This window comes from Aethalodelphis obliquidens, unplaced genomic scaffold (assembly GCF_003676395.1).
Source record: "Aethalodelphis obliquidens isolate GAN/ISIS:26980383/991018 unplaced genomic scaffold, ASM367639v1 scaffold30, whole genome shotgun sequence".
NCBI classification, from domain to species: domain Eukaryota; kingdom Metazoa; phylum Chordata; class Mammalia; order Artiodactyla; family Delphinidae; genus Aethalodelphis; species Aethalodelphis obliquidens.
Genome location: NW_020837974.1, coordinates 21,113,027 through 21,139,479, shown reverse-complemented (window position 1 = coordinate 21,139,479; position 26,453 = coordinate 21,113,027). Strand labels below are relative to the sequence as shown.

General features: G+C 40.6%; 2 protein-coding genes across 5 annotated transcripts in view; one reads left to right on the top strand and one right to left on the bottom strand.

Annotated features, from left to right (window-relative positions):
• Positions 1-13,914, top strand: part of METTL9 (methyltransferase 9, His-X-His N1(pi)-histidine) — a 45,326-nt gene extending 31,412 nt beyond the window's left edge. For 2 of the 3 annotated variants that reach the window (XM_027126668.1, XM_027126666.1), the window contains exon 5: positions 13,212-13,914. In XM_027126668.1, coding sequence (XP_026982469.1) covers positions 13,212-13,417 — 206 coding nt within the window. In that variant the 3' untranslated portion in view covers positions 13,418-13,914. The remainder of the gene's footprint in view (positions 1-13,211) is intronic. The other variant, XM_027126667.1, reaches the window with a different exon arrangement.
• IGSF6 (immunoglobulin superfamily member 6) lies at positions 162-11,200 on the bottom strand. Of its 2 annotated transcripts, XM_027126669.1 has the most exons (7): positions 11,110-11,200; positions 7,404-7,760; positions 4,897-5,003; positions 4,744-4,764; positions 4,192-4,239; positions 3,762-3,842; positions 162-2,002 (listed from the first exon to the last, which is right to left on the bottom strand). In XM_027126669.1, the coding sequence occupies exons 1-7, from the start codon at positions 11,174-11,176 to the stop codon at positions 1,943-1,945; spliced, it is 741 nt and encodes a 246-aa protein (XP_026982470.1). In that variant the 5' UTR covers positions 11,177-11,200; the 3' UTR covers positions 162-1,942. The 2 variants fall into 2 exon arrangements, with proteins under 2 accessions (XP_026982470.1, XP_026982471.1); XM_027126670.1 differs by lacking the exon at positions 4,744-4,764.
• Positions 13,915-26,453: the final 12,539 nt, after the last annotated feature.

Here is a 26,453-nt window from a genome sequence, read left to right as displayed (position 1 = left end):
AGTATAGCACTCAATAAATATTGTTGGCTACATGGATGGATAAAAGAATGAATATTCTATATACATCAGGCGCTCATATATGACCTCAGGGAATATAACTACTTGGAAAAGTGTATTCCAAATTTTAGCTTAAAAATCAATCTTTGAAACACAGTCTTTGGTTGTATTGGCAAAGATTTAATCTGAATCAAATATGAATTTGTCTTAGGGATTTTGTTTCCTTGTTAGTTACACAAAGAACAGTATATTTTCAGCCCTGAAAGTACCAAGTAATGATTCTCAGAAACGAAAAGGAAATGATCGAATCCAACACTTCTTCTATTCACCTAGATGGTGTTTGTGGTTAGTGGTTTGGAAGTTCATTTATTTCAGCCAGGCCAGTGGTCTCAAAGTGGAGGGAGTACACAAGACAATTTATTTTGGGATATAGGAAGAAAATATTAACATTTTTATTTATATTACTTTTAATGCCCATTGTTTAATTTCTATTTTTGTGTATACACATATACACACATAAGTGTATATGCACACACTATATAAATCACACACACGCACTCAGACGTATATACATCCTACACACAAATAAAATGAGGTTATGTGCTCCCCTCCCTCCCCTTTCCATTTTTCCTGGCACATGTGATTAGAAAGGTTAGAGATTACTGATTTAAACCATTAGTACAAAACGCTTTCAAGGGATCTTAAAATATTCTAAACTTTGATCTGGGTTTTAAAAATAAGAATACATCTCATTTTATACCAGCTTAAGAGAAGCACTTTAATGAAATAAACATAATAGGTTGTAATTCATGTTTAGTAATGAACATATACTTGTAGGTACTTTAAATAGATTTTTTTTTTACACAGAAGTAACTTTCAGGGAACAATTCATAACATGTTTTCTTAGTGAGATGGTAATGAGTGCCATAAACATCCTTGCTGTATACCCAGTCCCTTACCTAACATTTCCCTCCTAAGTTGGTTAAAAATCAACATTGCAATGGACAATACAAAACTATATACTTAGTATGATCCCAGCTATGTATAAAGTGTAGGTTTGTATAAATGTGTATGTATGTGCACATATGTATATTTGTGTGTGTGTGCGTGTAATACAATGACTAATTAAAAGAGAAAAAAAATCAGTATTGCAAGGGCATTGTCAGGAACAGTGCATTGCCGAATCCTTCCCTGGTGCTGCTGTTTGGCACGAGACTGACATCTAGAGTCGGATGTGGCTTATTTGTTCTGAGGTTTTTTCTGGTTGAACTTTCTGCTTTGGATTTTCTGTATATAAATTATTGTATTCTTACTCTATATTCTATTCTGGTCTCACTTTTTGTTGGTAGCATGATGTAAGTTATTTTGCATACCCTGGTAGGAAAATGTGCACTATACCATTGCCCCATTGCAGTACCAGAGGAAATAATTTTTGCTACAAAATACTTTTCAAGGTGATTTTTTCTAACTCAAGTTTTGCCACTCTCCTTCCTCCCTCCATCCTCCTTCCCTGCCAACTTAGTCTAATTGGCCCATCACTTCTACACACCGTAAAGACAGTTCTTCCATGCAAGACTGAGGCACGTGGTGTGGCTTCAAATCTTCTTCAGGGCAACAGTCATCATGTGGTCCACCTCATATGTTGAATGAAACAAATAAAGGATATATGCTGTAATTGAAAGTTTTTGAAGATGTTTGACTGCTTAGAATTCTCCTAGCAAATTAGGAAAGTATTTTTCAGTTGCATTTTGTTGGGCTTTAGTATTGTGATAATTACTCTTAGTAATAGTTTCCTTATATTCTGACATTCTTCTCGTAGCCAGTTGACTTTTCCGTTTACTTTAAATTGTTTTTAAAAAAAAGCCCTGATCAGTGTATGTCCATTGACACTTGCATAACTTCTGGAGTTGGATTTTCAGTGACTTAATTGAAAATCAGAAGATTTCTATGGTCTTTCATAGTTAGAAGGTGCTCTTCCATTTTCATAAGTGTTGTCTTTCTCCTGCTGCAATAGTAAATAATAAGCCATATTTTAAGTTATGTAACCAATAACGCCACACTACAAGCAACATATAAACTACAGTGCCATCTTGCATTCTGGGTCCTAAATACCCTTCTAGTAACCTTAAAGGTCCAGTTACCATTTTCCCTTTATTTGGAGTAAGATGTGGGAACTGAAGAATAATTTTCTTGTTCAGATGCCATTGTCAAAGCCCTGGCTTAGAGCTTTAAAATTCCTACTTCCAGGCCTGTCTTCAGGCCATTTAACTTGGTCTCTTTGCTGAAAAAAGTGCCCCAGCATCAATAAGAAAAGAGTATGAACAGGCATTTATAGTTATTTAGAGTGACATCTTAGGTAATTAGGCCACTTCTTTATGTGTTTATATATACATTGAAGGATGAAGTGACCACGTAGATGATATTCTTTCCTGGATGAAAATCCTTTTCAGAAATCGGATTTTAAAAAACACACTTCAGGGGGGCTTCCCTGGTGGCGCAGTGGTCAAGAATCCGCCTGCCAATGCAGGGGACACGGGTTCGAGCCTTGGTCTGGGGAGATCCCACATGTCGCGGAGCAACAGCCCGTGCGCCGTAACTACTGAGCCTGAACTCTAGAGCCCATGAACCACAAATACTGAGCCTGCGTGCCGCAACTACTGAAGCCTGTGTGCCTAGAGCCCGTGCTCCGCAACAAGAGAAGCCACTCAATGAGAAGCCCGTGCATCGCCACGAAGAGTAGCCCCCGCTTGCCGCAGCTAGAGAAAGCCCGCGCGCAGCATCAAAGACCCCACGCAGCCAAAAATAAATAAATTAAAAACAAAACAAAGCAAAACCCCCCCCACACCTCATATCAGAATTCTGTTTCATTTGGCCTCATGGCTGCTGTTTAAGAAGAAAATATCTTTCCTAGTATATAAGTTCATTATTTTGTATACATTTTAATTTAAATCTGAGCAGTTTGATCATGCATCATGGAAACCATCTGCTCTGCTGGCTCTAAAACAATGTCTTGTTTGAAAAACCTGTTTATATAGGACTTTAAAGAAACACTATCAGAATGTATTGTAATCAATATAGATGTATTCTTTCTATGACTACAACCCCAAAGACTGAAAAAAAACCTCATTTCTTCTTCTTATTATTATTTTTTTTTGCGGCACGCGGGCCTCTCCCTGTTGTGGCCTCTCGTGTTGCGGAGCACAGGCTCCGGACGCGCAGGCTCAGCGGCCATGGCTCATGGGCCCAGCCTCTCTGCGGCATGTGGGATCTTCCCGGTCCTGGGCACGAACCCGTGTCCCCTGCATCGGCAGGCGGACTCTCAACCACTGTGCCACCAGGGAAGCCCTCCTTTCTTATTTTTATTAGCTGTATCTTTTTTAATGTGAACAAGTAAGTTTTCTATATAATTTGATCCACAGATGTTTGCAACATCTACTTAATGCTTACTACTGCATGCAAGATACAATACAAAGTAGCTTTCAACCCACAAAAGCATCCTCGTCTGTACTGAAAACATTGCCTGTATCCAATGTGTTTCTGAAAGACTTCATGTCACTAAGATGCCAGCCTGTTGTCTATTGAATATTGCATCAGATGACCTTTGTTATGTATTTATCAAAGCAAGTTCTATATAAAGATGCATTTTGTGAAAATCCTCTTTCAGACGTTTGTAAAGGAAAACTTGGTTATCGATAGGTTGTTGGCAGCTTAGTTGTTTTTAGTTAAACATATGCTTTATATCTTTTTTGATATTTTACACTTACAGGTTGTTGGTTTGTTTCCATGTGTCTCTTCGTATATAGTTCTTGAGCAATTTCCTGAAAAATACACCGAGCACTCTTTTTCTATAAATACAAATAAGAAAAAAATGTATCTCTCTCAGGAATAAAAGCAGTGATTATTGCACATCATCTCAGCCTTTTCTTTCTTTATTGCCATCAGTCTCAGAAGCTACCCCGCCCAACACATCTATACCTAGTTAACTCTTGTATTTTGAGTATAGTAAGTAGAATTTATGATTGAGAACTATCAATTTACCACATATGTTACCATTATCATTTTTCTCAACAATAGGAAAGAGTATCTGTGGTTGCAAGTTGTTCTTTGATGATGTTCTGAGTTTCTTAAATTATTTTGGATTTGAAGTAGTTACAACCACAATTCGAAAGATATTTTACAAGCATTGGTCTGTACCTTTTGTGAATCTTCTGTTTCTTTCTTTCTTAGAGTGTTAGATTTTGACTGTCAAGAAGAAAAGGAGAATCTTATAAGACACTTTATGTACTCAAAACAGTTGTGGCAGAGATCTCATACCATAATAAGGTTAAACTAACTTAATATTTAAATGGTAATGCAGTAAGAGTTAATAATTTTCATGTCATTTCTGAGATGCTTTATTAATAAAATAGCTCAAACTGATTGTAGGATTTATAGTAATCCTAATATAACATACACATCCCCCCTCTTGTAGCATGTGAATAACCAGAAGATAGTCTTTCTCAAAATCTTTAGGCCTTTTAAAGATATTTAAAGGCAGTTTCTAATCTCTTTTAACTTTTTTTTGCTCTTAAAGATTGTTCTTAGCCCTTTCATACCTCCCCCACCAGCGGAAAGTAGCATGTGTATGATGGTTATAAAGAAGGGTCTCTTATTCCCATATTACTGGGTTTTAAAAAGAAAACCCTGTAAATTGTGTACTCTGGTTAATAATTTCAGTGATGAAAATTTTTGCTTTCTTCTACAGACCTCTTCTGCAGGTGGTATTTCCTGCAAATGCAAAGGAAGATATTAATTAGATGAGCTATTTCTGAGGCTCCCAACATGTGGAGAGATGGAAATTATTTCCTTATGATAATATTCAAGGCCATAGGGACATCTAATGCAAGAAATTTTACTTACTTTGGTGAGGACGATGAAGTACACGAATACACCAGTGACGTAGATAGACAGCAGTGATAAGAGGGCCGTCAGGAGACTCTGCAATTCCTTGCTGAGAGCCTTCCTGTCTTTGTTAATTACAGATACAGAAAGAACCACAGTCACTATTGAAGCATATTATTGCAAATATTTGTATAAAGTATAATCGAAACTACATGTTAGAGGTGAAACATGAACTTATTCTATTTGGCTATTCATATAAAAATTTATTCAGGGTCTCTTGATTCAGAAAGTACTCAAGTATATGATATAGTTAAAGCCAGTTCATTAGTTCTTTAAATGTATTATGCCCAACATGTTATTCATTTTTAAAACTTAAAATTTTTAGAAATTCAATTAATTACTTGTCATAATGCTAAGAATCACTTTTTATATAAAGTTTTGCTGAAAGTTAGATAAACATTAAGAGTTTGTTCAAGGGTGTTTAAAGTTTCTTTTAGTAGATATGATGTACAGGTGTCACCAAGAGTCTGTTTATGGAGTTAAGATACTTTCCCATGTGTATTTATAACCTTGAACTGTTTAGTACACAGTGCAGTTCTCTAAGAACCTGAGAAGGCCGTACATTGAGACTCTAGTGCTCACTGCATGCTTAAAAGACAGGCATTGTTATATGTGCCCCTTATTTCTAATAAAGTTCTGCAAGTGGATTTATTGAATCCGTTTGCACATTCTGAATTTCTCCCTCCTTGCAGGAAGTGTCCTGTGCCCTAGGTAGTGATGAAGTAACACACCATGTCTTCAAGTACCTGAGTATTTGAAATACAAAATCCATTTAGATTTATAATTGTTATCTGAATAACTTGTACTTTTCAACTAAATATCCCATAGATGCTTATCGTGTGAACTCAGTTTATACAACGTACATTTTTCTTGTGAAACTAACAAATCAACCATATCTGTAAAACTTAAAAAGTTTCAAGTGCGAAATTAGGAGCTCTGTAGAAAAGGAAGTTGCCATGTCTATCTTAGTGGTACTTCCATTCCTGTTCCTCAAGAAGAATGTTTCTTCACATAAGCTTGCAGGTTTGAAACCTTCATCTCTTTACAAACCATTTTTCTTCTGTCTAATATTTTTTATAGAAGATGAATGCATGCAGTGAGATATACAGATCTCCAAAGCTGTTGTGTTTGTTTTAATACCTATAGCTAATATTTATTGAGCACTTGCTATGAACCAGGCACCATTAAAAGTGCTTTATGTGTATTAACGCATTTATAATTTACCTTACAGGTGAGAATAAACTAAGGTTAAATGACAGTGGAAAACTAAGGTTAAATGACAGTGGAATATCAAAAGGCCATTAGAGCACCAAAGCAGGGGTTAAAATACAGGACCATCTGGGCTCCTCAAAGTCCTGTTTTAAAACCAAAAGGCTGGTTAATTTGAGTTTACGTTTTAATGATCTCAGTGCTCATCATACCAGAGTTTTTTTTTTTTTTTTTAAAGAAGATGTTGGGGGTAGGAGTTTATTAATTAATTTTATTATGTATTTTTGCTGTGTTGGGTCTTCGTTTCTGTGCAAGGGTTTTCTCTAGTTTTGGCAAGCGGGGGCCACTCTTCAACGCGGTGCGTGGGCCTCTCACTATTGCGGCCTCTCTTGTTGCAGAGCACAGGCTCCAGACGCGCAGGCTCAGTAGTTGTGGCTCACGGGCCTAGTTGCTCCGCGGCATGTGGGATCCTCCCAGACCAGGGCTCGAACCCGTGTCCCCTGCATTAGCAGGCAGATTCTCAACCACAGCGCCACCAGGGAAGCCCATACCAGAGTTTCTTTAAAGGCGAGAGGTCTGAAAAAAAGCACGGAGTTGCTGCCCTTCTTTTCCTTCCCCCAGAATCACGTGAAGCTTTTCCTCTGAAATTTCTTAATTTCTTAATTTATAGAACTTAGCTAGGCTCCGTGTCCTCACTTGCATGAGGAAATTGTCATGGATTTTAGTAAGTCTCAAGAAGCCAGGGCCACACCGACCTTTTTTCTGTTCATTATCTATGCAGAAGGGGTAGGGTCAGGGATCCCCCAGGGGCTTCACCTAAAATTTGTGTTTATTCTCCATAATGCATTTTTTTTTTCTGGGTCCAATTTATTGATCGCTTTCGCTTCTCCAGTGTTTTGTTCTAGATGGTGCAATACCAGACTAGATACTGACAAGGCTGTCAGTTAATCATCACATTTCAATCAGTGTAACATACAAAAGGAGGATATAGTTGGTCAGCCTTTGCCAGTAAAGTCTGGACATGGAAAGAGAATATAGCACCCACATAACCCTGACTCTGCGTCTGTGGAGGCTGGGAGATGGTGTCAGAGGAGTTCTTGAATCCAGACTTCATGTTAGCTTGTGTGCAGGTCACACTCTTCACTGGCTCGGGTACTAAGTTATCAAATTTACCTCATAATCTCTGCATATAAGTATTGTGATGCATTTCGGGGGCAGAGCAGAACGCAGTGTTCGGGAATAAAGTCTTGACTAACCTCTTACCACCAGCACAGTCCCTCCTCCCGTCCGCTTAGCTCTCGGTTCCTTTGAACTGGGAAAGGCTATTCCACAGATGTAGATTGCACTGTCATTGAAAGCCAGCCTGTTTACAGTGAGGGCAACTTGGTTTTGTGCCAGATTCACAAGTGTGAATTTGTCTGTCTCATCTCTGCATCCATCCAAGCACAGGTTCTCGGGCTGGAGAGCGCCATAGCGAAACCACAGGCTTGTTGGTCGCTCTGCAGGGCACCCCGCGGTGGAGAAAGAGCACTGCATGGTCACAGCCTTTTGAGTGTAGTCCACTTCAAGGGAAGGTGGTTGAACCACCGAGACGGTACAGTTGCTCGCGGCACCTGCAGGAGGAAGCAGGTGAGCCTGTTTAGTGGGCCTCTCACCTCCCTTTGTGCTTCCGTTTTATTGACATTTTGGGGTGAAGAATCGTTGAAAGCCATTGCTTTCTTTTTCTTCCCTCACTCCCAGCACAGACAAGACTGTAAAAGTAGACACTGGTGACAGTATTTTATAATAACTATAAATGGGGTATAACCTTTAAAAATTGTGAGGTTGTACACCTGTAACTAACATAACATTGTACATCAACTTCAATTAAAAAAATTTGAGACTAGAAAAAAAGTAGACACTGGTATTCCTCACTTTTCCTAACTCTCCGAGTTTCCTAACCTCAGCCTGCTGTTGTGCAGTGATGTCTGGTGCTTGAGGGCAGCCCCAGAGAGGTCCTGGGAATCTGCATTATCATGAGCGGAGGTGACAGCAGATCCAGAGTCAGAAGTTCGGGGTCCACATGTACACTTGTGGTGTACGTACAAGCTTTCCTCTGACCTCCCTATGCAGATCACTTACTCTCTCAGGACCCGTTTCCTCATCCGTACCCCCTGGCCTCACAGGAATGTTGTATTCAATGTGGTAATAGGTATCAAAGCCCTTCATGCAAATGTCACGCCCACTGATTGAGCACATGGGCAGTAGGGATTTGGGGGGGGCCTTGTGGCAGTTGTGATTGCTAGGAATTCATGACAATTTACAATTGTTCTTTTATGAGTCTAGTTGTCCCAGTGGGAAACATTATAAAAGGCAAGATGTACATCTGGGAAAATGTAGCCCGGGCTTAGCCTACAGTGTCTTTGATTACTGAGCAGAGGCCTAATGAGCTGGCCGGGCCACAGCCCAGCAAGTTGGATTTCTTCCTGGCACTTGTACGTTGCTTTGTAGTCTCTTGTAGCTTTCATCTATTTGATGAGAGTGTAGCTCCTGGAGCACACACTTTAGTTCGGATCCTAGCTCTGCCAGTTCCTAGTTCTCTGGTCTGTTTCCTCATTAGCAAAATGGGGATAGTATTGTGCACCTCATGAGTTTAGCGGGAAGTTTAAGTGAGGCCATGTATGCATAAGGAGTATTTACTTACCTAAGTCTTAGTAAGTATTTAATAAAAGGTAGCTATTTCTGCTGCCACCATTATTCCATTAACGGGCAGTGTCATATGCCCATTTTAGAGATAATTGTGGACATCTCAGCAATGTGTTAGCAGGGCCGGGATTAGATATCCAGTCGAGTGCTCTCTCCACCACGTCCTGCTGCTTTCATGTCATAGAGGTTGGGTCCCTACTTTGGCCTTCTGTCTAATCCCAGGCATGTGAAGCTGGAAAGCTGCTCAGGTGTTTATAAATGGGAAGACCTCCCCTCAACCCTTTTGGGATCAAGGGAGGGGCTCTATGTGAAATAGTGTTGGTTGAGACAAATTGGAATTTTTGCATGTTTTTAGTCTGACTTTACCTGGTTATATGTTTCCATGTGGTCTTATTTGTCTGACTTTGTCCTTGGCTACTATAAACGAAATTGAAAGGTAATCCAAGTGGTCTGATGTAAGTTTCAGACGAGCTTTTTGTCACCTAACGTTTTTGTTATAGGTCCTGACCCAGAACAGAAGAATTAAAACTAGAATCATGGTATCTGTGATGCAGGTCTGTTCTCACCATGTTTTAATTTTAGCATTTGTACAATTGAAGACGAGCTGGGAGCTTTTTAGCAACCTGATAAACGTAAACCAGATGAGAGGGTAAAGTCACTTGGAGAAGACCAGCCTTCCTACTTCTTCAGCTGAGGGACTTAGCTTCACTCCTAAGTCTGATAGCTGTAAGCACAGGTCTCCTACCCAGACTCAGTCACCTTAGAAGTAAAGAAACGCTTTACAAGGTATAGTGATCGTTATGTATGGAAACTTGAAATGGAAGTGGGCCTACCAAGCCACAAAGTTAACCAGCAGTGTCCCAGTGTCAGGTCCTCTGTCACATAGAGTTTTTAACAGGGAAGCTGCCTTTTAACATTTTTCTTGGAGAGCTAGTGCTCCAGGGTAAAATAAATATTTGCAACTTGGGAGTTTCATATCTCTGCTCATTTCTGACTACTGCCTGAGAAGGGAGAAAACCAGTTGCAGTGGTTTCCTGTGAGAGCGCAGACTGTGAGGACACCGCTGCCCCTTCCCCCATGCTGTGAAGCAACATCTCAGTGAAAAAAGGGAAGTTTGGATGATATGTCGCCCTGCAGCCCACTCCGTGAAAGATTTCTCTTTAAGAACTCCCACATTCTGTAGGATTTTTTTTTTAAAAAAATCTGAAAAGGTTGAATGTTTATCTTCTTAGTGGAGGGAATAAAAAAAGATTACTATTTTTGAAGACCAAGCTAGAAAATACATAGAAAATTAATTTTTTGACACTTTCTAAAAAAAGCCTCTTTGGAAAATTTCGAACATATGCAGAAGTAGTCGACCAGCACAGTAACTTCTGTGCCGTCACCTGACTTCAACCCAATGTTGTTTCACCTCTTCTCCCTACTTGCTCCTTCAGTCCTGTGTTATTTTAGGGCAAATTCCAGATATTTTATCTGCACATCTTTCAAAATATATCTTTAAAAGATAAGAATTCTTTAAAATAATACTAATTAAAATATATTAAAAGTAATATATACATATTAGGGAAAAAAAGACTATAACTGAAAGTAGAAGCAAAAAAATCACCCATAGTCCTTTCATCACCCCCACCAAAATCACTGTTAACATTTTAATATATTTCTTGACAGATGAGAAAAAAATCATTTTAAGGGCTTTTGCTCCCTTTCCTGCCCTATGACCCAAACTTTGTGGGCAAATCTGAGATTATTAGATTTATTAGAACTATGGTGAGATTATTAGAACTGTGATGTAGGAAACTCTTTCATAGAGAAAAAAACAGGTATAGGCATCCATATATTATGAGATGATTCTTCAAGGAAGGAGCCATTGCAGTTGTTTTTTTAAATGACAAGTACTTTAATTTATAGAAATTCAGCTTTTCTGAAGCACTGTTCTTTAAAAATATTCAAGTATTGTTTAGTGCAGAGTGAGTTCACCTGTATGGGAACTGAATTGTTGATTACTAACATGTGATTTTACGAATATTTTCAACCCTTTGGTGAGGTGCCCTTCTCTACAGCTGCATAAGAGCAAAGGACATTTTCAGTGTTAATATGAAATTTTTTCTCAGCTATTTTTTTTATTACCTGTTTGAGAAAAAAAATTTATCACCTTAGACAATTTCCATAATGTTATACATTTAAAAATTAATCTGTAGGGGCTTAAAATATAAATGAATTAGGCGAAAAGTAGCAATTGATTTAAATAAAATGGAGGGAAAAATAAAAGAACCTTACCGACATGAAATAGAATCAGATTGAGTTCCAGACCGAGAATGATTTTGCCTCTGTTCACAGTCTCCATTTCTGTGTGTATGTGTGACGTGGTTGGTGGGATTGTGTATTTGAAGAGAGTTGGCTTTTTTTTTTAAAGAAAGGAAGAACCAAAGAGAGGAACTCTTATTAAGGAACCATAATCAGGAACTTTTTGAAATTGTGTAAAGATTGTTTGTAATCCAGTTTCACCATTGAAAGTTGAGATTTTAGCCTAGAGCACACTTCTAAATGTTCATATGTTCACATTTTTCTTGGATTTTACAAATCCTCGAAAGCGTTAGATGTTTTGAGTGAGATTTTGATTTACACGTGGTGCATATTCTCAGGATGTATTGTTTGACGGATAATTCGTACTTTAAATTTCTAGAGCAGTTCAGTCGCTGGTCTTGGGGCATCTAATTTGTGCTTAGTGCTGGGCCAGTAACTTCTGGAAATGGAGGAGAAGCAGAAGGAAGTGTCTTCACGTAGAGACAAGAGAAAAATTAGTGAACGGTACATCAGAGTACAATGAAGAAATAAGTTGTGTACCATTAACTAGCTGTGCCCCAGTTTGTGTGACCCCTTTTATTGTGCTGTGAAACAAATGTGTGGACTCTCTGTCATCCCCAGCCCCTTGGGGGCTTCATCAGTCAGGTTCTTTGTAAGCAACAGAAAATGACTTGGGCTGACTTAAGCAAAGGGTAATTTACTGAAAGGATTTGGGGTAGCTCAGCGAGTCACTGGAAGGACTGGAGAATCGTGTGTGGGGGGTCTACACACAAGACACATGCCCCAAAACATACTATAAAACTGATCCAAAGAGCACACTGCCGCCGCCGAGCACTAGATGCTGCAGCTGGACCAAAGCCTGTCGGTAGTACCGCTCAACGCTGCCCAGCTGCTTGGTCTCACGCCACCGCTCCGCCTCCCCAGAGAACGAGCCTCATGTCCCCACTTCTCTGGGTCACTAGCTCCTCCTTCCAGGTCTCAGGCGAGTGTTTCTGAGCTTAGGTCGTGTGCCAGTGCCTTAGCTGCCAGAAAGGCAGGGAAAGCTGCTTCCCCAGGCTTTGTCTTCCACCAGGAAGAGGGTGCTGGGCCACTGAAAAGAGTGAAAAATCTTCCCACTGTACTGTTTGTACTCTTGGCCCCTGTTGACTATATTTTGTCATTTACGGAAAGTTATTCTCAGTCTGAATTTAGTAACGCTTTTAGTATTATTGTGTTTTTTCCATCATCATAGCATCTAAAAGCACCCCCAAATTTATATATACTAGTGTGTGTGTGTGTGTGTGTGTGTGTGTGTGTGTGTGTCTGTAGTCAGTGCTTGGTATGTGTGTGAACTTGAAGACCTTTTCTAGCCCCCCAGTATCTGGGCATCTGATGCTCATGGGTGTGGAAATGACTAACATAACATAGACTTCAGTCACTATTCCAAGAAGTGCTGGATTGATTCATCCATTCTAGTGTGTTAACCACTCTCTGGTTCTGGAGCTTAAATTTTATGAAATTGTTCTGGAAAGTTAGAGAGTGGATTGACCTCCCTTGAAAAAGATACTGAATGATCTGTTTTTATGAATTAAAACCCTTCATTAGCCTATTTTTATTTTCAGCCTGATAAACCGCTCTAGTTAATATGTCGCATAATTTTACTACACTAGTGGCATTTTCTAGCATTTATCCAAAACCGTCTTTCAAATTTTACGTGTTACTCTCTGCTTCAATATTCCAGTGTTTAATCAGCAGTTTTCCAAACCTATTAACCGTTACACACCAATCAGTCTGAGGGAGGGTGATGTCCAAAACTGTCAGAGAAAATAGTAGTGTGGGCCTTGGGTCCAGTTAAACCAGGGATTATGTTTCTGCCCCAGTGTTCATGAACCTTGTAGGCTGGGGCACGTGCTTCAGTTCTCCTAAGTCTGTACTTCCTCTCTTTGTCCTACTGCTGGGTCACCTGGGAGATGATTCCTCAAAGCACCCGGTGCTTGGCACATACCAAGTCCTTAGCAAATATTGTTCTTCCCCTCTTCCCTCTTCAAATAACTTGTTTGTTCAAGAATTTAACTTAATGTTTTTATTTGTTTTAGTAGGTGGCAAGTGGGATAAACCATCAGAAATTTTGGAAATCAAGGGACAGAATTGGGAAGAACAAGTGAATAGTCTGCCTGAAGTTTTCAGAAAAGCTGGTTTTGTTATCGAAGCTTTCACTAGACTGCCATACCTGTGTGAAGGTGACATGTATAATGACTACTACGTTCTGGATGACGCTGTCTTTGTTCTCAAACCAGTATAAACACGTGGAGCTTGAAATTTTCACAGTCCACCCCAAGAATGTACGCTCCAGAAGAGGGTCTGCGTTCTCAATTATGCGAAGGGAGAACCTTTGGGGACTGCCATTCTAAATATCATGTAGGAATTTTAAAAGCCAAAATACTAATTATTTCTTTGTAGTGTGTAAAAGGAATGTTTTTAAAAAACAAAAACCCAACTCTTTGAGGATTTTTATTAACTCTTTACTCAGTAATGCAGGTCACACTCCGATTATGGAAGATATTTTTTATACTTAATTGCAGTAGGGACTCATTCCCAGGCAAAGCAATAGTCATGACTTCACATGGAACCAATAAATATGGATTGTTTTTAATAAAATGAAGACTGGCAATAAAACTGTCCATCCAGTTGCAAATATTGGTTATAGGATATAGCCACCGATACTCTTTCATGTTTAGAAATTCTATCATTATTCAAGAAAATGTTTTTAATCATGCTAATAAACTTTTTTGGAGATGACTTTGGCATCATGTTTGAGTTAATATAAGGCTTCCCTAGCATCTGTCATTGCTTTGGCTTCAGGGGTACCCGAATAGTAGCAGTATGTGAAGGATGCAGTTGACTTGAATGTGCGGTGAAGGAAGGCTTGAGACGGGGGTGGGGTGCTTACTGCAAGGTGTGGTGAACATAGGCAACCCAGACGAACCCTTAGAACAACCTCATTCAGATACAGTACTTCGAGGACCACTCTCACTCCCTAACTCATGTTGTTTTCGGAAGTGCGGAACACTGGATTCTGACTTTGTGGTAGCTTCTGCCCTACATTCAGAATTTTGTTTTTTCCGGACAGTCTCAGGTTCTCAGCATTGAAACATTCAGTTTTGTCTTCTGACAAAAATGCAACCTAAAAATGTTTTAATTCAGCTTCTTACTCTGTACTTGTATACATCTTTCCCAGAACTCGGCTCTTTCGAAATCCTTAACTGAGTTTATCGAAATCCTTGACTGAGTTTAGAGTTTGCCAAGAGTGTGGTTTGAGGAAACCATGTCAGACTCATGCATTCTAGAATCAGCAAGTACCTCCAACTATATATCCAGAAATGTTGCAATGAGGAACTCATTAGCAAGATCAATAGCCATTATGGATGGTACAAAGAGCAGAGCACTTAACCCAGAATCTAAAATCTCAGTAATAACAGATGCCAATTTGAGATCGTGGCTATTAATATGTTATTCTCACAACTTTATTTCTTTTGTCAGCCAGGTGTTTCATTAAATATTCTCATTCATATGCTCATAGAAGTTATCAGATCAGCACATTTACTGCAACACCTGGGTGTAAAGGAGAATTAAATCCTTGAGAAGAATGACTTTATTATTCATTGAGAACAGCATTCCCATGTCCTCACACCAATATCTTCCAATGTTATTGTGTAGTCATAAGAGTTGGGTTATGTGATTTATGCAAAAGTGTTATTGGTGTGTTCTAATGCTTTTTTCCAGGAGTTCAAGTAAGTGAAGTGCAAATACTTAGCACCTTAGATTGTAAAAATAGAGGAAATGAGTAAACTTAATGTAGTTCTTGTACAGTTGAGTTTTGCTTCTTTATAAACTGTCATCATCAGGGGTTACTATTTAGACTGCCGAACAAGAGTGCAAGAGTGACGGATGTTCAAAGAGGCAGGCTGCTCCAAAGTGTTTCATAACCTTGAAATCCAGAATTAATTTGAGAGTCTATTTGAAAAACACACACCTCATTCTTTAGCCCCCAAATCAGAGAAAGCACAGACATTAATTTATTTCAAAGGTAAAAATACTTTCTCAAAATCTGAGGTTCTCTGAAAGCCAGCTTCTCAAAAGTGCGTTTTTTTTTGTTTTTTTGTTTTTTTTTTGTGAAAATTTAAACCAGCAAATCCGCTCACATTTCATGCCTGGTCTTGAAAGTCTTGATGGTGTGTCACCATTCCACTAGATGGCAGTGTTGCTTACTGAGTGTCAATGGCTGTTTTTTTCCCTAAATGGAGTCATGTTTTTTCTTTTTTCTCCCCAAAATACAATAAACTGCCTTCTTGTCTACACCATTCCTGTGTAAGTGCTTCATATCAAGTTAAGGTTGTACTAGAGGAATTAAGAAGAGCTCTATTTGTGGTCAAAGCAAGCTAACCAGTTGACCTTAAAGGTCACAGAGAAAGGAAATGCAAGCTGCACCTGTGAGTCAAAGCTCTTTGCACCTGCAGTTGTAAGCCCCTTGAGTGTTGAGACTACTGATTTCAGGGAAGGGAAGGGAAGGGAAGAAGACACAATGGCCTTAGTCATTTCTCCCTTGTGCAGAGTTGTTAAGAGAGACAGTGTATTTTCTACCCTTCTCAATGTCGCGTCAGTTTTTACACAGTTGACCTTTAACAGAAAAGAAGCTGGGCTGGGAAATAAAGTAAAACTTAGCTGTTTCAAGTCGTCTTTCTGAGCAAAGCTTTGTTTTCACTTAGTTCCGAGTATAGTATTTAAATAGACTTATAATGAAGCAAGGTGCATTCATCAATTGCTTCCCCCTGCTTGGTTACTGATAAAAGTATTTCATGATCTTTTTTCTCTAAAAGCTACAGCACCTTCAACAGGGGCTTCTAGTGGCTAAAGTGACCTACTATGTTTGTGCAGATGCCTAAGTACCCCCCAAATAAGCTTTTTTCCAGTGCACCCATGTTGCAGCTGGAAGCTGGTGGACTGAGCTAGGGTTGTCCAGGCTGAGTTGTGCTGCCTAGGAGTCCACTGAGCACAACCCTGGGCTTGCAATTGACTTGAAACAACCAGGATGCTCACTAAGTCACAACTTATCAAAGATAGAAAATCATGAATTGGCAGAAGGAAGTTCACACTGTGTCCATGCTAAGATCTAAGTGAAAAAATGCACCCAGGATCATTAAGGAAATATTACCGCAATATAAAATTCAACAGCCTGCCTTTTTGCAAGTAGTGGATGATGAGACAATAGCTGGGCAACAGTGAACAGCACAAGAAAAACAATTTCATATCTACCGTAGCTATATAGGTGTTCATATGTTTTGCTGCTTACCTTTATCAATTCTAATACATTTGTATTGTCTGTCTTCTATGTAGGAGTTGATTCTAACTTCTTTTTAGTTGTCACTTGCTTTTTAAAATTTTATTTTAAAATGAACTTTTATTTTGGAATAATGTTAGATTTCAAGAAACCTTGCAAAGATAGTACAGAGAGTTCCTGTATACCCTTAACCCCCTAACGTTATCTTGCATGGAAGCCACGGTATGTTTGTCTAAACTAAGAAATTAACATCAGTACACTACTATTAAGTAAGCTACTGACTATTGCAATTTTGCCCATTTTTCCGTTAATGACCTTTTTTCTGTTCTAGGAGCCAATTCAGCATACCACATCCCATTTAGTTGCTTACTTTTTAAATTGTTAGTGTTTACTGACACAGTACCATTATTTATCTTTTCCTTCCAACTTTTTTATTGTAAAAAGCACATGAAATTTACCATCTTAACCATTTTTAGGTGTTCAGTTCAGTGGTATTCCGTACATTCATATTGTGCAACCATCGCCACTATCCATTTTTACTCTTTTCATTTTGCAAAACTGAATCTCTGTACCTGTTAAACACTAACTCCCCATTCCCTCTTCGCCCCCAGCCCCTGGCAATCACTGTTCTACTTCCTATGAATTTGGCGCTTCTAGGTAACTCATATAAGTTAGAATCATACAATATTTGTCCTTTTGTGACTGGCTTATTTCACTTAGCACAATGATCTCAAGGTTCATCCATATTGTAGCATGTGTCAGCATTTCTTCCTTTTTTTTTTTGGCTGTGCTGCGCGGCATGTGGGATCTTAGTTCCCCAACCAGGGATCGAACCCACAGCGCCTGCAGTGGAAGCAGGGAGTCTTAACTGCTGGACCACCAGGGAAGTCCCTCTTCCCTTTTTAAAGTTGAGTAATATTCCATTGTATGTATTTTGCTTATCCATTCATCTGTCAATGGACACCTGGGTTACTTCCACCTTTTTGTTATTGAGAATAATAACAAAATGCTGCTATGAACATGGGTGTACAAATAATCTGTTTGAGTCACTGTTTTCACTTCTTTCGGGTATATACCCAGAAGTGGAATTGCTGGATCAGATGGTAATTCTATGTTTAATTTTTTGAGGAATTGCCATATTGTTTTCCACAGTGGCTGCACCATTTTACATTCCCACCAACGGTGCACAAGGGTTCCAATTTCTCCATATCCTCCCGAACACTTGTAATTTTGTATTTGTCTTGATAGTAGCCATTCAGTGGATATGAGGTGGTTTTGCGTTTCCTTGATGATTTGTTCTTACAGTACAATTTGTACAGCATTGGGTTTCATTTACTAGTAACTTGCACTTTATAGCTTGCTATCTATATTGATATCAATGAATTGGAATCAGTGTCCACTGATACCAAAGTACTTCTTTTTAGTTATGAAATTTCATACTTTTGGAAAATTAGGAGAATATTATTACATAACTGGAACTTAAGATTTCCCTCTGGATTTTAGAGTCAATATGCTGTATTCACATGACTTAAATACTAGTGTATTTTTGATGCAAAGCCATTTAAAAATTACTTTCAGTAAGTGTAAAATGAAAAGTAAAGATCTCCTTTCTCCACCCCCAAATAAATGACCATGTGAAACTGGAATGTCTTATTACAGACCTGCATTTCTTAAATTCTGGAAAATAATTGAGAACAGGTAGAATGCCCAAATGCTGTTTTCTTATATCCTGTTCAGGAGTCAACACAGAATATGGGTTTTAAATGCCTTTGAACCCTCAACACTTTTCAAATGGTAGAGTTGTGGTGTTTGAGAATACATTGGCCGTCATTTTTATACTCAGCAGAACAAAAAAGTTTTCCCTGCCTTTGATTTTGCCACCTTGTTTTTATTATTTATAAGGTGGCTGTGACTGATCATAAAGCCCTACTGGTTTTGGCATGTTTGTTATAGAAAAAGTAGAAAATACCGACAGGTGTAAAGAAGAAAATGCAAGTAGGTTTTACCTGTATCATAATCTTAGAGCACCACTGTTAACGTTTTGGTATATGCCCTTCTAGACTTTTTTACATCCATATATGTACCCACACATACACATTTACAAATTAACATGAAAACTTTTGACAATAAAAAGATACTTTTATTCTTCCGAGATAAATCATGTGAAACTCATAGACACCTATTTTCTAAATCAAAAATTGACAAAGGATGGAAGACATTTTCTATCATTTAGTGCTTGAGAGCAAGATTCTTGTTTAAAGGATTAAACCAGGAGCCTGGGGATAAAAGGATGTTTTTGAGGATGCTGATAAATATTATAACTATTTTTAAAATAAAATTTATTTTATCGTTTTTGGCTGCCTTGAGTCTCCGTTGCTGTGCGCAGGCCTTCTCTAGTTGCGGCAAGCGGGGTCTACTCTTCGTCGCGGTGTGCGGGCTTCTCATGGCGGTGGCTTCTCTTGTTGCGGAGCACGGGCTCTAGGCACGCAGGCTTCAGTAGTTGTCGTTCTCCGGCTCTAGAGCGCAGGCTCAGTAGTTGTGGCGAACGGGCTTAGCTGCTCTGCGGCATGTGGGATCTTCCCCGATCAGGGATCGAACCTGTGTCCCCTTCATTGGCAGGCAGATTCTTAATCACTGCGCCACCAGAGAAGTCCCACAACTATTTATAAATAATATAAATATTACATTAAAACCATCAGATGAGCAACAGAGCAGTACAGTTGGCCATTTCTGAAGAGGATGTCTAATTTTGCCACTGACAAAGTAATTTTGCATTACACATTTTAAAAAAGTTATTTAAAAAAAATTCAGGCATTGAGATGTATTTCATTAAATGTAAAGGATTGCAAGGAAATCTCTAGAGTTCACAATTATATTTTCATTAGAAAAGACAGTTATTCATCATTTCACCATGAAAACCTAACACTTCAATGTATTTCCTTTCTGTTTTAATACAAGTGCATATAACATATATTACTTCATATTTGGCTTTTTTTGGATATAAAATGATTTCCTTGTGTTTCTGTTGTACAGTCTTTATTAATACCCATTTAAATAGCTGTATAACCCACGAAATGGATGTAGCATAGTTCATATAACCATTTCCTTAATGGTGAACTCAAGTTGGATCTTTTCCTACCGCCCCCCACCCCTTCTTTCTGTATTTATATGTAATGCTGCTGCAGTAAATATTTTGGTGCACAAACTTTTTTACTTCTGAGCATTTTTTTCTCCTTATATAAATTTGGCCATGTTTACTGACCTAGGGGTCTGAATATCTTTACGGTTCTTCTTCCCCTTTCCCTTCCTCTTCTTCCTTTTCATCTTCTTCTTCTTTTAAAAACCTTTTTATTACAGAAAATTCCAAGCTCACGAAAAAGAAGAAAACAGATAACAATAACCCCTGCTCAGGCTGCAGCAAGTATCAACACATGACCAGTTTGTTTCACCCAGATTCCTGCCACTCCTTGGTCCCCGTTATTTCCACGTAAATCCCAGACATCATATTTCAGGTTTGCAAATATGTATCTGCAAAAGATAAGGACTCTTTAAAAAGAGCCATACTGCAATTGTCACCCCTAAAAAACCTAACCATTAAACATCTAGCGACTACATTGCTGCAGTTGTCCTATCATTTTTAAAATAGTTTGTTTGAATTCAGATCCAAATAAAGTCGCTACATTGTAATTGGTGGATGTGTTTGGAGAGCCCTTCAGCCTCCTTCCTCGCTGCTGTCTCGGAGAGGGGCGAGGGAGAGCGCGTTTTCGCCTGCGTCTTGCACGCTTCGGGATTGTGACCCCCGCTGCGCTCGGTGCCCGGGTTTCCACTCGGGCAGCCGCCGCCGGGAGGTGGGCGCGGTTCCCACCGCCCGCGCGCTGGACTCAGAGCAGCCAAGCGGGGCACCGCAGGTGAGGCGCGGGCGGCCGGGGAGGACCCCGCGGGGCCAGGCGCAGGGACGCGGGCGGGCGCAGCTCAGGCGCTGGGGTAGCGCGGGGGCCAGGAGCTCGACGCGGGCCCGGTGCAGGAAAGGGGTACAAGGTGTGCGTGGGGCGGCGGGTGACAGACAAAGGAGAGGGGGCAAATGGCGGATTCAGCGGCTTTAAGGGCTCGCGGGGGCGACGGCGTCATGGGAGGGGGTGGGGAGGAAATTTCCAAGAAAGGGATCCGAAGCCACTTAATAATAGTAAGAAGAAGAAAATGATAATACCAGGAGCAACAACAATAGCATCAGTAATAATAATAGCTACTATTCATCGAGTGTTTGTATGTCCCACGCTGGGCTCAGGTTTTTTAACGTATTTTACATATAAGGAAAGTTCTTTGCATAGTTTACGTATTTTATCTCATGGCTGTTGCGAGCAAGAAATGAGAGTATCAGGAAGAGCATAGTACTGACTCTGCATTGCATAAATTGATGAACTTTAAAAATGTTTATACAGTCTTTCGGAGGGAGGTACTATTGGCATCCCCATGGGACAGAGGAGGAAATGCAAGCTCAGAGAGGTCAAGGAATTTGTTGAAGAGCACACAGCTAGTAATGGGTGGTTTAAATGAAAACGGGGGCTTCTATCCCTGAGGTGGCACCTCCCACCTGGAGTTTTAGGTTCAGAGTTACTGAGCAGAGGCTGGAGAGCAGAGCCAGTATGTGCTTGGAATCATTTAGCTCTGGGTTTGGGACCTGGCCCTGCCACCTACTAGCTGTGTGACCTCGGGCAGGTCACTGGACCTTTTAGAACCCGTTTCCTCGTCTGTGAAATAGAAATAACAGTAATATTTGCCTCAAAGATTCTGCAAGGACTGAGAGAGGCAGTGTGCATAGAGGGGCACGTGCTTTGTTCTCTCTCATTCAACGGTTGCTACAGTTATGATTACTAGGGAGTCCCGCCATTTGCTTGCTCTGTGACCTCTGCATGTCCACTGAACTCATCTCTGAGACCAAGTAAAGTAAACCTTCAGGGCTGGTGGATTGAGTAAATGAATTGGTCTGGCAGATGGAAGATGCACAGTGAGACCAGCATCCTCCTGTCTCTTCTTTTATCACAGAATCCCAGGCCTTCCATTTTGCTCTCCTGAGTCTAAAAGAGAGGAAGGGGAATGACTGTCCAGAGTCTCGCTATCAGTGACAGAGCTGGGACCGGCACTTAGGCCTCATGCCTGTAGTCCAGAAAGCTCCTATTCCCTTCAGTTCTACAACCCTTGTGAGCCGGGCAGTTCTAATGCCATGGTTTGAAATAAAATCCAAATCCAGTTCAAATAGCCTGGTATTCTACAAACCAGACAAGTTAGCCCACTTTGCATTCATAGTAATGAAAATAGTCTTGTGGGGTTTTTTTGTTTTTTTTTTTTATTATTATTATTATTTTTTGTGGTACGCGGGCCTCTTACTGTTGTGGCCTCTCCCGTGGCGGAGCACAGGCTCCGGACGTGCAGGCTCAGCGGCCATGGCTCACGGGCCCAGCCGCTCCGCGGCATGTGGGATCTTCCCGGACCGGGGCACGAACCCGTGTCCCCTGCATCAGTAGGCGGACTCTCAACCACTGCGCTACCAGGGAAGCCCTTGTGTTTCTTTTGATTTTTGTTTCTGGGAGAAAATCTCCAAGATAGTGTCTGTAGGTCCGTATGTATGTGTCCATGATTCAGACCTTAAATGGAGCTGCTTTGCAGACAGTAAAACTTCATGTACTTTTGAATTGTTGGTTTGTGTCTGGGATGGGATGCCCCAGCGTTGGGGGAACCTCCTAGCATCTTTGCAAGTTTCATGGAAGATGAAATGTCTCTCATCCCTTGGGTGACCAGCTCATCCTGTTTTGCCTGCACCTTTCTGGGTTTTAAAGCTGAATCCTCCCTGCTCATCCAAAAGCACGAAGTTTTTTAGGAAACCATGTTCATTTCAGGTTTGTGGTTATTGTTGCTGGTTTCATTTTGAGTTCCTTCAAAGCAGTCCTTGGTTGCCTGATTTTCACCCATCTGCTGGGAGAGGGCCTTTAGGTGGGAAGAGGGGCGGGCTGCGTGGAGAAAACTATCGACCCCCAAATCGCCGTTGCCCAGCTCAGTCCTTTTAATCCTCTTGGCCGAGCTCCTGAAAGAGAGTGACCCGAAGGGCTTTTAATTAAAACCAAATCCCATCCTGGCGATGGGCTGGGGTTTCGTTGGAACGAAGACTTTATGTGCAGCAGAAAGTGGGGCATCTGTTTCAGTAATTGTAAACCCCTTGTATAGTTAATAGGGAGACTGTAGCAATAAGCACAAGAAGCCTCATTGTCTGGGAAACTGGAGAATTGTGAATGAGGCCAATGCCCCAGGGCAGCTGACCAAAGGGAAGGGAGAAAAAAGGGCCAAAGGTTCCCCAAAGTCCCCAAACCAGTAAGAGTTATTATGAGAGTTGAACATACCAGCCTGCGGGGTGGGATTGATGGAGCAGAATGTGTCTACAAAGTGCTTTGGGATCAGGTTCGCTCAAAACCTGTTAGAATGCGCTGCTTTTGGTGTCTGGAGGTTTCAAAAGTTTCAGTTTGTTTTTGCCCTGGGCGGTCAAGTGAGCATACCTGTTTCCAAAGTTGGTTGAGAAGTCCCCTTGGGGGATAAAGAATCTATTTGCATAACAAGCCAGGCAATAGCAGGGGAATCTGTATTAGAGGGTGCTGGGGCGCCTATAATCTCAAGAAACCATGGGTGTGCATTATGGTGCAAGTTCCCAAGGGGGTGGCATCCTGTGACTGAAGTGAGCCTGGGAGTCAGGCACCACCCTCACCTGTTTTCCTACCAGTCCTCTGGCCACTCCTCTCAGCCCCCTTTCCCAGTTCCTCCTTATCTTTTATGAAAAAACACAGTAGCTCTCTCTTTTTTTTAATTTTTAAATTTTATTTATTTATTTATTTTTGGCTGTGTTGGGTCTTCATTGCTGCTCGCGGGCTTTCTCTAGTTGCAGCGAGCGGGGGCTACTCTTCGTTGCAGCGTGCAGGCTTCTCATTGCGGCGGCTTCTCTTGTTGTGGAGCACGGGCTGTAGTCACACAGGCTTCAGTAGTTGCAGCACTTGGGCTCAGTAGTTGTGGCTTGCGGGTTCTAGAGCACAGGCTCAGTAATTGTGCATGGACTTAGTTGCTCCGCAGCATGTGGGATCTTCCCGGACCAGGGCTCGAACCCGTGTCCCCGGCATTGGCAAGTGGGTTCTTAACCACTGCACCACCAGGGAAGCCCCCCAAAACAGTCTTTTTTGTTTTGCTTTTTCTTTAAAAAAATCATTTATGTGGAAAATTTCAAGCCCATATAAAGGTAGACACAAGAATATAATGGGCCTTATGTACCCATCACCCAGCTTCAGTTGTCAACTTGTTTCATCCATCCCTATTTCCTCCCTCCTGTATTATTTTGAAGCCATCTCAAATGTCACATTTCTTCTGTAAATATATGAGTGTAGCTCTAAAAGTGGGCTTGGCAAACTTATTCAGTAAAGGAACAGAGAGTAAATATTTTTGGCTTCGTGGGCCACACAGCCTCTGTTGCAACTTCCCAGCTCTGCCGTTGTAGTGTGCAAGCAGCCGTAGACGCTACTTAAATGAATGAAATGGCTGTAGTCCAATAAAACTGTATTTATGGACACTAACGTTTAAATTTCAAACATGAAATTTTAACGTGTCAAGGAATGCCGTTCTTTTGATTTTTCGAAACTTTAAAAATGTAAAAACCATTTTTAGCTCACGAGCCACACAGAACCAGGTAGCCTTTGAATTTGGCCCTTGGCTTGTAGTTTGCGAGCCGCTTGTAGGAGGTCATCGAGAGGACGTGACCGCCTGTTGACCCTGGAGCTGGACTTGGGAATCAGAGCCTCCTCACCCCTCCCCCGTCCTTGGAACGTACATTCTGCTCACTATTCCCACAGTGGGAGCATTTTCAAGGACGCAGCCTTGAGAGAGCAGTGTGTTGTTGAGATGGTCTGGACAGTATACATGACTGAGCTCCATTAAGGCCTCTATAAACTTTCTATATTCTGGGGGGCGGGGGTGGGGATCTTGCGGCCCCTCAAGACAAGCTTACTGTATAGCACAGGGAACTCTACTCAGTATTCTGTAATAACCTTTATGAGAAAAGAATCTGAAAAAGAGTGGCTATATGTGTATGTATAACTGAATCACTTGGCTGTACACCTGAAACTAACACAACATTGTAAATCAACTCTACAATATAAAATAAAAATTAAATTAACAAAACAAAACAAAAAATCCCTCATTAAAATATGTAACGGCAACAACAACAAAGACAGGCATTGTAAGTAGGTTTCCTTGCTTATTACACCTGTCCCCTACCAATCTTCCTCAGTCTCCCCTTACCCTCCCTGTATGGGGGCCAGCGTGTGAACCAACATCCCTCCTTTAAAAGATAAGTACTCCTTTAAAAATATAACCACATTTCTGTTATCAACAGTATTTCTTTAAAATCTTAAGATAATCACTCGAGGTGCAAATTTCCCCAGTTGTCCCACAGTCTTTGTTTTTTACGGTTTGCTTGAATCAAGATGCAAATAGAGTCTGTATGCTACAAGTAATTGTTATATCTCTTAAGTTTTTCAAGTTCCTCCGTGTGTGTGTGTCTGTGTCTATTTCTGTCTGTCTCTTTGCAGTATATTTGCTGAAGAAACTAGGTGGTTTATTCTGGGGAGTCTCCTACAGTTTTGAGTTTGCTGGTTGCACCTGGTCTACCTAACATTTTAACAAAGGAATGCTTGGGTCTCAGTCCTTGAAACTTACCCACGTCTCCCTACGCTCACTTTCTTGGTGATCTCATCCAGTGTCCTGGGTTCAAGTATATGCTGACTGCTCTGCATAGATAGCTCCAGTCTGGAGCTCTCCCCTAACTGCAGGCTCAAACACCAAACTGCCTACTTGCTTTCTCCACTCGAACAATTAATAGTCTTCTCCAGCTTAGCTTGTCCACATCTGAGCTCCAGGGCCTCTCCCCCAAACCTGCAACTCCTACGGTTTTTCCCATTTCCCACCTCTCTAGATGCTCAGGCCCAAATCCTTGGAGGTTCTGTGACTTCTCTGTCTTTTATTCCTCACATTCGGTCTATTGGCTGCACCTTCAAAATACCCGCAACCACATCTCACCGCCCTTACTGCCATCGGTGACTAAGTCATCATCATCATCATCTCTTACTGCTCTCTCTGCTTTAGCTGTTGCCCCCCTTCAGGTTATTCTCAACACAGCAGTTGGTTTTATGGAGCCAGTTTTTTAAAAGTCAGAGCACAGCTCTTACTCTTGTGCTAATATCACTTCAGTGGCTCCCATCTCCCTCCAAGTAAAAGTCAAGTTGCTAATGATGACTTAACCTCATCTACTGCTCTCATCCTCTTGTGATTTATTGCATATGTAAATTGCATTCCTAATGTCAAGGCCTTTGCACTTCTGATTCCCTTTTTCTGGCACATTCTTTCTCCAGACTTTCCCATGAGTTGAATTTTGAAAACATCAGTCTGGCTTATTTGTTTATTTAATAAACCCATATGTAGAGCTTTCTTCATGCCAAGCATTGTTCTAAATGATTTACTTCATTAACTCATTTTATCCTCATATGACACTATGAGGTAGGTACCATTTATTAAACCGCATCTTACAGATGAGGAAATGGAAGCACAGAGAGATTCAGTAACTTGTCCAACATCACACAGCTACTAAGTAGCAGAGATGAGATTCAATCCAGGCAGTCCTGCTCCACAGTCCATGCTTCTCCTTTCTCTTTTGAAATCAGCTTCTGTGAGGTATAATTTATATTACAATAAAATGCATCCATTTAAAGTGTAGAGTTTGATGAGATTCAATAAAGGTATGTACCTGTGTAACAACCACCAAAATCAAGGTATAGAAATGTCGCCCCCAAAGTTCCCTTGTGTTCTTTTGCAATAAATTCCTCCCGCTGCACCCAGTAGAGTCCCAGGCAACTTACTTGTTTTCTGTCACTGTAGATTATTTTGCCTATCATGGAGTTTCATATAAATGAAATCA